Raw genomic sequence first — 13,838 nt, 5'->3', positions numbered from 1 at the left:
GGGAGACTGAGCTTGGGGAGATCGGCATGCCCAGAGGGGACGGGGGTGGGGAGAGGACCGGGAGGGCCAGGAGCAAGCCTGGTTTCTGCAGAATTTTTTTTTTTATTATTGTGGTTAAACACAGAGAAAATCTGCCATTCTAATCTCAAAATGCACAATTCAGTGGCATTAAATACATTCACAGTGTTGTGCAACCATCACCACCATCCATTCGTAGATCTTTTTCGTCATCCTATACTGACACTTGTTTCCCAGTAGATGGTAACTCCCCCTTCCCCTCCCCCCAGCCCCTGGTAACCTCTGTTTTCTTTTCTGGCTCTGAATTCGCCTATTCTAGGGAGCTTCGCATCAGTGGAATCCTATATTATTTTGTCCTTTGGTTTCTGGCTTGCCTCACGTGGCAGAATGCCCTCCAGGTTCATCCGTGTTGTAGCAGGTGTCAGAATTTCCTTCCTTTTTGTGGCCGAATGGTAGCCCGCTGTAGGGATAGAGTACGCCGCTCATCTGCTCGTCCGTTGGTGGACACCTGACTTGTTTCCGCCTTTGGCTGTTGTGAGTACTGCTGCTGTGAACACCGGCCCACTAGCCTGCATGGCTTCCCGCAGCGGCTGCGCCATTTTCATTCACACCAGCCACGCACAAGGTTTCGGACTGCTCTACATCCTCACCAACACTTTGGATTTTTTAAAAAAAAATAATAGCTGACTTGGTGTGAGGTGGTTATCTTTTTTTTCTTTTTAAGTTTATTTATTTATTTTGAGAGAGGGAGAGAGAGAATCCCAAGCCGACTCTGTGCTGAGAGCACAGAGCCCCAGCGTAGGGCTTGAACTCATGAACTGTGAGATCATCATGACCTGAGCCAAAATCAAGAGTCGGACACTTAACCCACTGGGCCACCCAGGCGCCCCAAGGTGGTGTCTCCTTATACTTTTGACGTGCCTTTCCCCTAGTGACTAATGAGGTTGAGCATCTTTTCCTGTCCTTACGGGTCCTTTGCAGATCTTGTGGGGTCTCTGCCTTCGGTTCCTTGGGGTTGAGTTGTAGTTCTTCACTCTGGATGTGACCCATCAGATACATGGTGTGTGGACATTTCCTCCCATTCCACGGACTGTCTTTTCTCTTGATGGTCTTTTCAACGCACAAAAGTTTTAAATTTTTATATGGTCCAGTGTGTGTATTTTTGTTGTTGTTACCTGTGTTTTTGGTGTCACAACCAAGAAATCGTTGACGAGTCCAGCGAAGATTTCCCATTTCCCTCTAAGAGTTTTGTAGTTTAAGCTCCTGAATTTAGACCTTTGACCCATCTGGAGTTAACTTTTGTATGTGGTATAAAGTCGGGCCAGCTTCGGGTCCTGATTAATCAGGCCTGGTTTCTGACATCCGTTCACTTTCTTGCTTGGCAGAAATCTCAGCAGATTTCAAGGAGCCACCACCATCCCTACCAGGGAAAGAGAAGCCCCCCTCGACGGCAACCTGCGGGTCGCCCCTGGCCGCACCGTCCCCACCCTCCGCCGAGCTCCCCCAGGCCACGCCACCTCCCTCAGGCTCACCTGCCCTCCCTGGGCGCCTGGAGGACTTCCTGGAGAGCAGCACGGGGCTGCCCCTGCTGACCAGCGGGCACGAGGGGCCAGAGCCCCTCTCCCTCATTGACGACCTCCACAGCCAGATGCTGAGCAGCTCTGCTATCCTGGACCACCCCCCCTCACCCATGGACACCTCGGAATTGCACTTTGCCCCCGAGCCCAGCAGCGTGGGCCTGGACCTGGCCGACGGCCACTTGGACAGCATGGACTGGCTGGAGCTGTCGTCGGGAGGCCCCGTGCTCAGCCTGGCCCCGCTCGGCACCACCACCCCCAGCCTCTTCTCCACGGACTTCCTCGATGGTCACGACTTGCAACTCCACTGGGATTCCTGCTTGTAGCTCTCGGGCTGCAGGGCCAGGATGGGAGGGGCTGGAAGCTGGGGAGAGCCTGATCCCACCTCTGTGTGGTCGTGAGTCCTGACAATCATAGGCCCTGCTCTCCCCGCCCCAGGAGACTGGAGCAGGCCGTGCCGCCCCCTGGCTCAGACTCACCAAGGAGACAGGCTGCCAAGGAGCAGCATTGGTCTAACCCCAGAGTTCAGGAGGCCCGGACAGGCCAGGGCCGTTCTATTGACCTCCTTTTGTGAGGTCGGAGGTGCAGTCTGGCTGCGGTTGGCTCAGGCAGGCGAGGCCCAGGGTCACTCTCTTTCCTTCTAGTCCCCTTTCCCTATGAGGGAAGAAACCAGCTTGGGCCTCTACCTCCCCATCCCCTCGATGCCAACCCCAGGGTCCCAGGCTTCTGGGAGGGGAGCCCCTTGCCATTTTAGTGTCTTGGTGTAGTGTAACCATTTAACGGTTGGTGGCAAACGTTTTCTGTACAGGTGTATATACCTCTATATTCTATATCGCCATACATATATATACATATATTTTTGGGGGCTGGGAGGTGGATTGGAGCTCCCTCCCATCCTGTGCACAATATAGAAGGGCCCAGAGACCACTGCTCCTGGGGTTAGATGCAGCCTTCGTCAGCCCCATCACGCGTGTTTGACATGTAGACACCCTGCCACCGCCTGTGCCCCACCTGTGCCCTGCTCCGTTGCTCCGTACTTGTGCCACAAGGGCAGAGGTGCCTCCTTGGCCACCCGCCCACATTCCGTCCCGCTGCCTCATCGCAGCCACCATGGCCCTGGGACGGGAGGTGGCGGAGGGGGGCGGGGGGGCGTCAGCCCTCAAACTGAGGCCTCCTCAGCTCCCTCTGGCCTGTCACTATCATTAATGGGATTAGGGATGGAATCACCAAACCAGTGCCGGGACAGAGGTCGGGAAGCTGTGTGGACTTTTTTAAAATAAAAACAAAAACACTGACTTTGGTCCATTTTTGTTCACGGAACAGGTGGGTGGTATGGCTGGGTCCTAGGCTTTCTAGATGATTCCAGGAAGGACAGAACCTTGGACATACAGCTGTGGCCCTGGCTGGACAGAAGACAAGAGGTGATTTCTCAAAGACACACTTTATTTACAAACCAAAGAGGCCAGGGAGCCTCTGGCCACCCCCATCCCCTTCCTGAGCAAAAACTGACACAACAGACCTGGCTCTCCACCTCCTCACAAGGTTTTTGGTCGGTACAAACTCTGAAATTGGGGCCTGGGGTCTCTGTAAATGCCTGTGCAGAGCCCTCCCCCGGGTACCGGGAAAAATAGGCTGAGCCCCACCTTCTGCTCCTGCCTCCCACTGTCCTCCCGTGACACTCCTGGGTGCCCCCAGGTGGCGTCCCGCTGTGTCATGGTGCCTGGCCAGAGCTCAAATGCGTCTTTCCCTTGACCCCGCAGCTGAGAATGGGCCTGGGCCACCTCAGACCCCATCCCAGAGCAGGCCCAAGACCGGCCAGGACCGTGCTGTTCTCTGCTTGCTTGAGGAGGGGGGCTGCTCGGGAGCCTAGTGCCTGGGGGAGGTGTGGGCTTGACGGCCACTGTAGGAGGAGCATCACCCGTCTATGTCCCAGCTGAACAGGTGGTGCTTCACCAGCATGTCCTGAACACCCTCCTTCAGTGGCTTCTTCTCCTCCTGCACACAGGGACAGTCCCCCGTCATGGGCGCACAGCAGGCGCTAGAGCCACGGCACGGAAAGCCCAAGGTGGCGGGGCCGGAGTGGTTTGTGTAGGTGATGCCGGCACTTGGGGTCCCCACGGGCCCTCCCGCCTCAGCCGGCCAGGAAGCTTTGGGGCGATCTGCCAGCTCAGCTGCCTGGCCTGCCCCACCCCAGGCGGCCCCCAGAGGGGAGGACAGGCTGTGGGGCTGAGGACTGACCCCAGCCACCCACCTCTCTCTTCACAGGAAGTTCCCAGTCCTGCGAGAGGCTGAAGGCGAAGCAGCACAGAACGCTGGAGGTGAGGGAGGGAGTGGAGAGGCCGTCAGTCTCCCTCAGGGCAGCTCTGCCCCAGCTTCTCCCACCCCAAGCCACGGGGCAGGGCTTCCGAAGCAGGGGCGGGGACTCACCGGAGCTCACATTTGATCTGGACCCAGCCAGGGCTGCGCAGGAAAGACCAGGGCTGGTACCACTTCTCCACGGTAGGCAGGCTGGAGCAGAGCACCTCCAGCCACAGGTGCAAGACCTGCTCGCTGGGGACAAGCGGGCAAGAGTGGGCTGCCCACCCCCAGCTGCCTTCCCAGCGCTGTGACCTCATCAGGTGACTGCGCCTTCACTCTTAGCCAGGTCTCTGAGGAGCGCCCGCTCCCCCACGCTGAGGGACAGCGCGCAGGGGCCCACCCATCCCCCAGGGCCCCTGCCCCATGGCCCTCGCTCCCCTCAGCCCCGTCCCGGCTCCTTCCCTCTGTGTCAGACTCCACCACACCTGCTGCACAGGGGCCTCAGCCCTGCTGGTCAGCCCCGGAGTGAGGCCCACAGCCACGTTCTGAGCTCAGGGAGCTTTGCCACCACAAACCACCCCTCCTCCCACCCTGGCCTGGGTCACAGCAGCCTGGAGGTTGCCCCCTCTGCCAAGTGGCAAATCTAGACACCACACTCACCCTGACCCAGGTCTGGGCCTCACAGATGCCCAAGTTACCCTCAGGCAGGTGCCCCCTCCCTAGTTCTCTGTGGTGGCCTCGTTTCTGGTGAGCCCCCTCACCGGTCACCTTGCTGAAGTGTGTGCCTTCCCCAGCCCACAAAACGATGGCTGGTCTCGCACCTGAGGAAGGCCCTTGGCACCCCGGAAGGCACCCCAGCTGCCTCGTCTGTCCAGCTCACAGGCACCCCGCTGCCCCACAGGCCCACGGCCCAGGCTACCACTCATCTGACAGGACGGTCACTGGCCCGCGGTGGGCAGATACTCACTTGAGTCCCACGCAGATGAGGGAACGGAGCTTGACATCCATCTGTGCGTGTGCAGCGTCATGGGTCACGTTCACAGACTGCACAGCCTGGGAGGGCCCAGCTGTCACTCAGGGGGCTCCAGCTGCCAACCCAGGAGGCCCGGACCACCCTCCACCCACTTACCCGGTAGAGCAGCTCCTCCGGGGTCAAGACTTTGCCATCTTCATCCAACCTGAGGGAGGAACCGAAGCTGCCGTGGCTGCCCTGACATGCAGGGCTCGGGCTGTGCCCACCCCCTCCCCCCAAAACCGCCAGGAGACCCTGCCAGGAGGACGCTAGGCAGGGTGGCTGGGCCTGTTACCTGTACGTCTTACACAGCACCAGGCGTGAATACACCGAGTCAAAGTCTCTCTCCACCTCCCGGCCTGCTGCCTGGGGGTCAAGGTGAGTGTAAGGGACACCAGGATAGATACCAGATCAAAGTCACAGGGTCCAACCAAGCGCATACTGCCACCCATGAGCTCCTGTGCCAGCTCTACGGGGCCCAAGGAAGGGCTCAAGGAGGACAGTTGGGGACGTGGGTCCAGCCATTGACTTACCTCCTCGATGAACAGCCAAGGGTGGCAGGCACCTCCCAGCAGGGACGGCTTCTTCAGCCCATGTTCAAACAGGGCCTTGAGAGCTGGGCAGAGGGTCCCTCGAACCAAGTCCGTGACCCCCTCTGTCACAGCATCATCCCCCGCGATGGAGTACTGACGGCGGGGGACAGGGTCTGAGAGGCCCCAGTCCCACGCCTGCGGCCAGACACCCCTTCCCCGTCCTCACAGCCACTGCCACCAGCCAGCATGCGCCAGGGTTGAGGCGGCGGCAGCAGCTCCCAGGGGCAGCCGAACCTTGTGCGCCCTCTTACCTCTTTGCTCCGTTCATCCAGGACTTCCACAAACTTGGCTGGAAACCAGCCTGCGGGGGAAGCAGGGCCCCGTGGGGGCCGCGTGAGGGCAGGCCGGCAGGCTGAGGAAGCCCGGCTCCTGCTGAGGCCGGAGGGTGACAGAAGGGCTCCTGGTTTCAATGCCTGGCCCACCCCTCCTCCAGACGGAGGCCTCACCTCTCAGGCCGTTCAGCTCCCCGACCCAGCAGTGCTCATCTTTCTGAGATATGATCTGCACGGTAGGCAGAGAGGAGGAGGAGGCAAAGCTTTGGTTGCCCAGGCCCCGTGCCTACAGCCATGTGGGTGGAGCAGGGACAGATCCTGGGCGGCCCGGGGTCACCCCGCTTCCCGCGGCCAAGCTCCCCACCTCTCGCTGAAGCTGCGCCTACGTGCCCACGCACCGTGATGATGTCGTTCTTGCGGAAGCCCAGCTCATCGTCGTCGTGTCGCTCGAAGTCCAGCAGGGCCTTGGCTCGGCGCCGGTGGCCGCGTGAGCATGCCACATAGTTCTCATGGTCCCGCTGGTGGCTCTCCATGCTGTAGTCCGGGCTCAGCTCCTGCCCCAACAGCAGAGAGGTCCGCTGAGGAGAGGCGCCTCCTCGCCAGGGCCTCCGCTACCTCAGGATGGGGCCAGGGAGGGAGAGCCCCCAAGTCGAGCCCACAACTCACCACACTACAGTTTTTGGGGTCTGTGCACTGGAAATGGCGGGCAACGCGCAGGATGGCTTCCCGGAGGTCGGCCACCAGTTCCGTCTGCTTGATGTTCTTGGCCTTGAGCGCCTCCAGGTCGTCCTCCCCTGGGAGCCCCAGTGAGCTATAGCAGCCCTGGCCCCTGGCCTGCACCCCCCTCCCCAACCCCAAGGATGCTCAGGGTCCACGTGGGGGTCTGAGGACAGACGCCTCCTGGTCTACACCGCCACCCTGCCCTGCTGGGGCGCTGGGAGCCACAAGCTGGAACTCGCAGGCAGGGAAGGAGTCCCTGAACCCAGCCTGGCACCGGCAGCCATGGCAGTTCTCACCAAAGAGCAGGGAGGTGATGCCAGACTTCCTCCGCTGGGTCCGGCGCCGCACGACCTGCAGGCAGGGAGTGTGGGTCAGCGGCAGCCGGCAGGGGTGGTGAAGCTAACCGAGCTCCTCCTGGGGCCAACATCTCACTTGTGCCACCTCATCTGAAACGGCCTCCGCAGCCGGCTCTGAGCATCAGAAATGCAGTCGGTTCAAAGCTGGGTCTGCCACACAGCCAAACGGCAGGTCACAGCAGAGATGCACAGAAGGCCAAGGGCAGCGGGTCATTCCACAGCTGTGGTCTGACTGGGCCAAGCCCCGGGTGCCGGGCTGGGGAGGGGGCAGCAGAGCAAGGAAGGGCTGGCGGGTTCCCTGCAGCCTCTCTCACTTCGGGCTTCCTCGAGGACCCCCACGCTGGGGGTGAGGTAGGGCCTCCTTCCTCATGGGCCCACCTGTGACAGGTTGGTGGTGGCACTGGTCCCTAGGAGTTGGCCCTGGTCCGCAATGAGGTAGGCCAGGTGCTTGCGGCGCTGCGTCTCCACGGCCACGTCCGTGAGGGAGCCAGCCAGCCGCATGGCCTCCCCCAGCAGCAGCTCCGCGTCCTCAATCTGCGAAGGGATGTCTGACAGCGTGTTGAAGATGGAGGCCGAGTTCTCGGACTGGATCAGCTCCTCCTCCTGAGCCACACGAGGGAAGGAGTGGGGGGAGGGAGCGTCACTGCCAAACGTCAGGCCCGTGAGCGGACCCTGCTCACTGTCCTCAGGTCTGGCCCCCCCGTGGGCCTCTCAGGAGGGGCCGGTGCTCAGGCCACAGGAAGCTGAAGGCTGAACCCCACTCGGCCCCCAGAGGAGGGGTGCCAGAGCATCTGCGTCCGGCCCCAGTGGGGACGGGGCTACAGCAGCACCTTGAGCCGCAGCATGCCCAGCGTGGTCTGGAACAGCACCAGGGAGCCCTCGTAGAAGAACAGGTCCCAGAGGCGCAGCAGCAGCTTGATGTGCACCACGCTGGCGAAGGCCGTGAGGAACCAGTGCAGCGTGATCAGAGACAACTCTGTGGACACAGACGGGAGCCCCTGTGGCTGGGACCAGGGATGGGCAGCACAGCCAGCAGGGGATGGAATGAAAGGCGGGGGGGGGGGGGGGGTGGGGGCTCCCAGGCACACAAGCTGGGGAGAAGCTGGAGGGTAGCTCCCACAGAGCAGCAAGAGCCTTGACCACTCCAAGGGGAGGGACGAGACAGGCTGCCAGAGAACAAGAGCACGACAGAGACTGTGATGTGCTGGGTCTAGGCTCAGCCATCACCAGGTGGGAGCCTTCCTCCCAACGCAGTTGGCTGCCCTGTCCGCTGCTGGCTGCATCTGGGGACCTCAGACTTGTGATACCTGAGAGGGACACAGGACCCCCAACCCCAGAGAAGAGGGTGGGTGCTGGCCCTTACCGATGTCGTGCTCCTGGAGCAACTTGTCCAAGCGAGGCAGGTACTGGACGATGAGGTGGCGCAGGACCCGCTGGTCTGTCTGGACTCCCAGCAGGGTGGTGCTGAAGTAGGAGGCGGGGAGCAAGTCCTCGATGATGGCGCACATCATCCAGAAAGCGTCCTCCTCCTCCAGGAACAGCAGAAGGCAGGCAGCCACCTGGCCAGGGCAGGGGGACAAGGGGCCTCTACCCGGGTCTCCATGTGAACTAGAAGCGGCACCGCCCCGGAGGTCCCATCGTAGACCGCGCGCTCTCCTCGGGGTTGGAACCAACATACTTGGCAGCCCCGGCCCTCCGCGGGGCCCCCACCTCCAGCCCTACCACCCATCCTACTGCCCAGGACGGCACTGTTCGCCAGTGCGGGGATACCCCCTTCCCCCTCCAGGATGTGCTCACCATGCCCGTGCCCTGGCAGTAGCCGATCTCTGGGTAGAGCCAGGCCAGCGCCCGGAGAACCCTGCGCAGGCGGGGCACCCCGATGCTGTTCACGCTGGCGAAGCAGACGTTGCTGGGCATGGTGCGGAGCAGGTCCTTCTCGATCTGCCAGCAGCCCACCCACAACGAGGCCCTGTGAGATGCAGGCCCGCACCCTCCACACTGGTGACACCTAAGGCACCACCCTGTGAGGGAGGCTGGGAGACCTCCGTGTCAGACAAACCCCAGGCAGGCTCACCCAGAATGAGGGTTCCTAATGCTCTGGGTCAAAGCGTATGTGCTTCCTTCAGGATTAGAGCTCAGCTAGTGTGTACCTGATACCACCAGATTCACCAGGGGATCTTACAAAAACAGAACGACAGATCCCTGGGCCTCAAGCCAGAATCACAGAATGAGAATCTCTAGAATGAGGCCCGGAAATCTATACTAATCTCCAGGTGAGGGGTGCCTGGTGGCTCCATCAATTAAGCACCTGACTCGTGATTTTGGCTCAGGGCATGATCTCACTCATGGTTCATGGGATCGGGCCCCGCACTGGGCTCCGTGCTCATGGTGTGGAGCCTGTTTAGAATTCTCTCTTCCTCTCTCTGCCCCTCCCCCGAGCACACATGCCTGTGTGTGTGCATGTGCATGCACATTTGCATAAACTATCTCTCAAAAATAAACATTGTTAAAGAATAAAAAGTCTCCAGGTGATCCTAATGTGCACCCAGGTTTGGTCATCTTTTAACAATGGTCCCTTCTGCCTACAGGGACCCAGGAAGTACAGGCTTGCTCCAGACACATGTCTGTGAGTGGAAGGGCCGCCACACAGCTGCCTGCTCTCCTGGGCCACCCCTGCCAAGGACAGACCAACAGGGTGGGTCCCCGTAACCCCAGGCGGCTTACCGCCCTCCTGCAGGCCCACACGTAGTTTCTGACCAGAAAGCACTTTCTGAAGGGCCCCTGGTGCCGTCCCAGCCTCACCTGTTTGGCAGCAATGGTCTCATCGTTGGAGCTGTTCTTCACCATCTCTCGGTAGGACAGCTCGGAATTCCTCTTCTTCTGCAGGGCCCCAGAGAGCCGCATCCACAGCTGAGGGGGAGCCTCCATGAGCGTCCAGTGGGACACCTGAACCCCCGTGGGCCCTCTGCAGGTCCCTCGCCGCCTCACCTGTGGCCTCATGCTGTGTGGGATGCCCGCCAGCACCAAGGAGCGAAGCTTCTCAGAGCGGGGCAGAGAGACAGCAATCTTGTCCCACGTGAGATCCCCCACGTCATGGTTATGGGTGAACTCCAGGTGGGCCTGCCAGCGCAGTCTCTGTGGAGGGTCCTCCATCAGAGACACACCTGACGGCCTGCCGGAACCGGGGTTGGCACCGTCTGCCAGGATAGAGCCGGGAGATGCAGCGGTGAGCAGGGATAGGCCCTGGGCTTTAGGTCCAGTGCCCAGATCTGGCCAATGAAATCCAGAGCCACGTTTCCAACAGCTTCCTGTGGCTACAGGTGCATGTCCAATAGGCATCCTCATGAGCAAATGCGAGCTTTTTAATTTCTCTCTCAAACCTGCCCCTGGCCAGTCCCTCCCAGATCCAAAGACACCCCCCCTCCACTCTCCAGATGCTCAGGCTTAGATCTCAGAAGCCCCTCTGGCTCCAGCTCAACTTACTCCCACATTCAACCCACAGGCAAAATATGTTGGCAGATTCTCACCACTTCTACCACCTCTGATATGGCCCTTGACCAAGTCATTGACTTCCATCTGGGCCATCGTGAGGCCTTCTCACTCGCCTGGTTCCACCCCTGCCTCCCTAAAGGTGTTCGGCAGTCCGAGTGCCCCTTGTCAGACACAAGTCAGACCACGTTACTCTGCTCACTCAGACGAGAGGCCTTACGAGGCTCGGTGACCACATCTCTTCAGCCTGGCCCCTCCGTCCTCATCGCCTACTGCTCTCCTCTTGCTCCCTTGGCTCCCGCTATTCCTCACCAAGTCCACTGCCAGCTCAGGATCTCTGTCCTTCTTATTCCCTCCCCCGGCTATGCTCACTGCCTCACTTCCTTCTAGTCTCCATCCAAATGTCTTCCCTTGGAGAAGCCTTCCTTCATCGCCTAACACACAATCCACCTCCCTTCTCCACAGCCCCAGATTTCTTCAGAGTTCTTCTTGCCCCCAGCATGCATGTATTTGTTTGCTGCCTGGGAATTCCACAAGGCCAAGACCACCTTTGGTTTTGTTCGAGGCACTGGGGAGGCAGCAGTGGAGGGTGGACAACCCGCGGACGGCCCCTGAAATGGTCACGTGAACACTGACAAAGCTCCTGTGGGCACCAGGCAACACGAGGGAGCGTTAGCCTTACAAAGATCCTTGTTCTCACTCATTGTAAAGCCTCGCCCTCAGCCTTAGCTTTCCAAAACTTCACCATTCGAGAATTTACATACACACAGCAAAATGCACAAATTTTAAGTGTATACTTTGGTGAGTATCAATAAACAAATGTCTCAATGTGGTCCCCATCATTTCCATTATGCTAGAGAGTTCCCTGTGTTCCTCACAGGCCTGGGTTTTAACTTTCATGTATCTGCCTGCAAACCAGAGAACAAGGAAAACTTGTGTCAGAACTGGAACATGAGCGACCTGAAGAGGACTGGCCTCAGCCCAGTAAACTCCTGCAGGGCTAGTGCTGGCCTGAGCTAGGGTGGCCTGGGTTCGGGCAGACAGCCTTCCTGACAGCCCGCCTGGGAACCAACAGGTGTATTTAGAATAGAAAACAATGGAAATGGCCTAGGAGCCCACTTACATAAGAGTAGTTATAAAATGTTATGATAAATCCATTATAATGGCATATAATGCAACCACTGAAAAAAATGCTTTTAAAGAGGTCCTGGGACGCCTGGGTGTCTCAGTCTGACTCTTGATTTTGGCTCAGGTCATGATCCCATGGTTCATGGGTTCAAGCCCTGCATCAGACTCTGCGTTGACAATGTGGAGCCTGCTTAGGATTCTTTTTGTCCCTCCCTCTGCCCCTCCCTTGCGTGTGTGCACGCGGGCGGGCGCACGCGCACACACACACACACACACACACACTAAACTTAAAAAAAATAAGTCTTAACTAACAGAAGGAATGCTATACAAGCAATATAAAAAATGAATAGATGACATAATTTTAGTTATGAAAAGTATATAAAGACACACACACAAAACCAGGAAAGGAATAAACTAAAATATCAGCAATTATATTTAGGTTGTGGGATTAGGAGTCACTTTGTTTTTATTTTTATACTTTGCTATATTTTTCAACTTCACTAAATGAACATTATTGCTTTTATTATCAGATGTGCAGATCAATAAAATTAATCTAAATTTTAAAAAATCAGAAGTTTCCATATACTTATAACAGCATGCAGCACCATTGATGAAGAAGCAGGTGAAACACCCAGAGCCCGGGTCACAGCTGCACAGTGAGAGTCACCAGAGCTGGAGCTCCAGGCGCCAACAAGATTACAAGAGACACCAGCAAGATTACACCAGGGGCTCCATCTTACCTTCCTTGTCCACGCGGAAACCGAACTCATCGTAGAAGAACTCTGGTTGCTCCACTGACTCTTCCTTCTAGAACCACGGTGAGGAAGAGTCAGTTGTATGGCCACAGGTCTGGCACCACAAATTCTATAAAATGCCACCTACATTGCTGTCTGTTGAAATTCTACTGGCATTCAAGACTCAGATCGAAGGCCACCCTTCCTTGAAGCCTCTGTGGTTATCACTCAGCTACAGGGGCCACCACCCTCTCAAACTGGCCTAGCATTTTCCTTGTTCTTCTTAGAGGTCAAAGATAATAAGATCAGGGTAAGAAACAGATTTTATGCATCTCTGCATCCTGATAACACTGGGCACACGATGCCATAATACTTTTCCTCCGACCTAATGACTGATTCCCAGAGGACATACAGCTGCCATGTCTGATGGTGGCTTCTGAGCCTGAATGACCACAGGGGTGTGGCTACCCACTCCCAGGAAGCTACAGCAGTAGGTTCCCTTTGGCGCCACAGCCTGGGAGCAGAGCTGTACCTGCGTGGACTTGGCCAAGATCTCCTGGGGCCACATGCTTGGAGTCAGGGCTGAGAAGGGGCCACTGGCAGAAGGTGTGTGGCTTCCTAAAATCGAGGAGGACCAGGAATAGGAGATGAAGAAAATTCAGAGCATTCCGGGGAAAAATTCAAGTTGGGATCTCCCCCACTCCCCCCAACAAGAGCGCCCAACAGCAAAGGGACCGCACCATCTGAAGTGGGATGGTGAGGGAGGGGAAGAGACCTAGATGAGCAACTTTCTGGAGGAAGGAAAAGAAAAAGCGCCACATGTTACAAAACATAACCAAATTTCATCTCCTTGGCTCTTCCTCCACCCAAGTGTGAGGTTCGGGGATACTGGAGATCTGAGCAAAGTTATGGTAATCTTATATGACCCGCAGGAGGACCTCCTCCTTTCTCCCACTCTTACCCTCAAAGGTCTGCCTGTTTCCATTCCACTGGATGGCCCTCCCAAGTGAGACCCTCCCCTCCCTCTGGGCAGCCTCTCACCCATCTCCAGCCCTGGGCCTGCCTCCCACCTGACATTGTGCAGAGAGGCAGGGCAAGTCTTCAGCAAATCCACACTCAGAAGGCTTCCTAGCCTATTATCATACAGCTGGAAGGCTCCTCAGGCTTCATCTGGTCCAGAAACATTTGCCCTAGAAGGAGAGCAGAGGGGAAAGTCATTCTAATGCAGCCCCTCTGCTGGGTGTCTTTTCTACCCACCACTGTGATTTTCCTGGCTGAGGGGCAGTGAGAAGGAAAAGTCACACTTGAAAGAAAAGGTTCCTATTCTGACCATTTCATCTGAGAGAGGACACAGGATATGTTCTGAAGCAGCTGTTGATGTTTTCAACAGTTCTGTGAGCCAAGGGGAGTGTCCACTCAGTTCCCATTGTTGTTAAAGGAGTGAATCCTATATACAGACTTCCCGATGCCCTAGGCTCAGGTACATATTTCTTCCGAGAAGAGAAGAGAAGAGAAGAGAAGAGAAGAGAAGAGAAGAGAAGAGAAGAGAAGAGAAGAGAGAAGGAAGAGAAGAGAAGAGAAGAGAAGAGAAGAGAAGAGAAAAGAGAAAAGAGAAAAGAGAAAAGAGAAAAGAGAAAAGAG

The 13,838-nt window shown here is 57.5% G+C and overlaps 2 protein-coding genes across 2 annotated transcripts in view; one reads left to right on the top strand and one right to left on the bottom strand.

Moving 5' to 3' along the window:
- Positions 1 to 2,899, top strand: part of MRTFA (myocardin related transcription factor A) — a 103,901-nt gene extending 101,002 nt beyond the window's left edge. Inside the window, exon 13 of the mRNA XM_049627554.1 lies at positions 1,404 to 2,899. Coding sequence (XP_049483511.1) covers positions 1,404 to 1,921 — 518 coding nt within the window. The 3' untranslated portion in view covers positions 1,922 to 2,899. The remainder of the gene's footprint in view (positions 1 to 1,403) is intronic.
- Positions 2,900 to 3,020: 121 nt separating this feature from the next.
- SGSM3 (small G protein signaling modulator 3) overlaps positions 3,021 to 13,838 on the bottom strand; it is a 51,789-nt gene continuing 40,971 nt past the window's right edge. The window contains exons 2-22 of the mRNA XM_049627555.1: positions 13,268 to 13,387; positions 12,730 to 12,815; positions 12,204 to 12,270; positions 9,835 to 10,043; positions 9,649 to 9,756; positions 8,644 to 8,787; positions 8,210 to 8,405; positions 7,677 to 7,822; positions 7,225 to 7,449; positions 6,787 to 6,841; positions 6,437 to 6,564; positions 6,169 to 6,324; positions 5,945 to 5,999; positions 5,750 to 5,799; positions 5,439 to 5,591; positions 5,201 to 5,271; positions 5,023 to 5,071; positions 4,861 to 4,946; positions 4,023 to 4,145; positions 3,847 to 3,907; positions 3,021 to 3,590 (exon numbers count right to left, since the gene is read on the bottom strand). Coding sequence (XP_049483512.1) covers positions 3,510 to 3,590; positions 3,847 to 3,907; positions 4,023 to 4,145; positions 4,861 to 4,946; positions 5,023 to 5,071; positions 5,201 to 5,271; positions 5,439 to 5,591; positions 5,750 to 5,799; positions 5,945 to 5,999; positions 6,169 to 6,324; positions 6,437 to 6,564; positions 6,787 to 6,841; positions 7,225 to 7,449; positions 7,677 to 7,822; positions 8,210 to 8,405; positions 8,644 to 8,787; positions 9,649 to 9,756; positions 9,835 to 10,043; positions 12,204 to 12,270; positions 12,730 to 12,815; positions 13,268 to 13,274 — 2,256 coding nt within the window. The 5' untranslated portion in view covers positions 13,275 to 13,387 and the 3' untranslated portion in view covers positions 3,021 to 3,509. The remainder of the gene's footprint in view (positions 3,591 to 3,846; positions 3,908 to 4,022; positions 4,146 to 4,860; positions 4,947 to 5,022; positions 5,072 to 5,200; positions 5,272 to 5,438; positions 5,592 to 5,749; positions 5,800 to 5,944; positions 6,000 to 6,168; positions 6,325 to 6,436; positions 6,565 to 6,786; positions 6,842 to 7,224; positions 7,450 to 7,676; positions 7,823 to 8,209; positions 8,406 to 8,643; positions 8,788 to 9,648; positions 9,757 to 9,834; positions 10,044 to 12,203; positions 12,271 to 12,729; positions 12,816 to 13,267; positions 13,388 to 13,838) is intronic.

The sequence above is a fragment of the Panthera uncia genome, chromosome B4 (assembly GCF_023721935.1).
Source record: "Panthera uncia isolate 11264 chromosome B4, Puncia_PCG_1.0, whole genome shotgun sequence".
NCBI lineage: Eukaryota > Metazoa > Chordata > Mammalia > Carnivora > Felidae > Panthera > Panthera uncia.
Note: the sequence above shows the minus strand (reverse complement) of the source record. Positions and strands in the feature narration are given on the sequence as shown.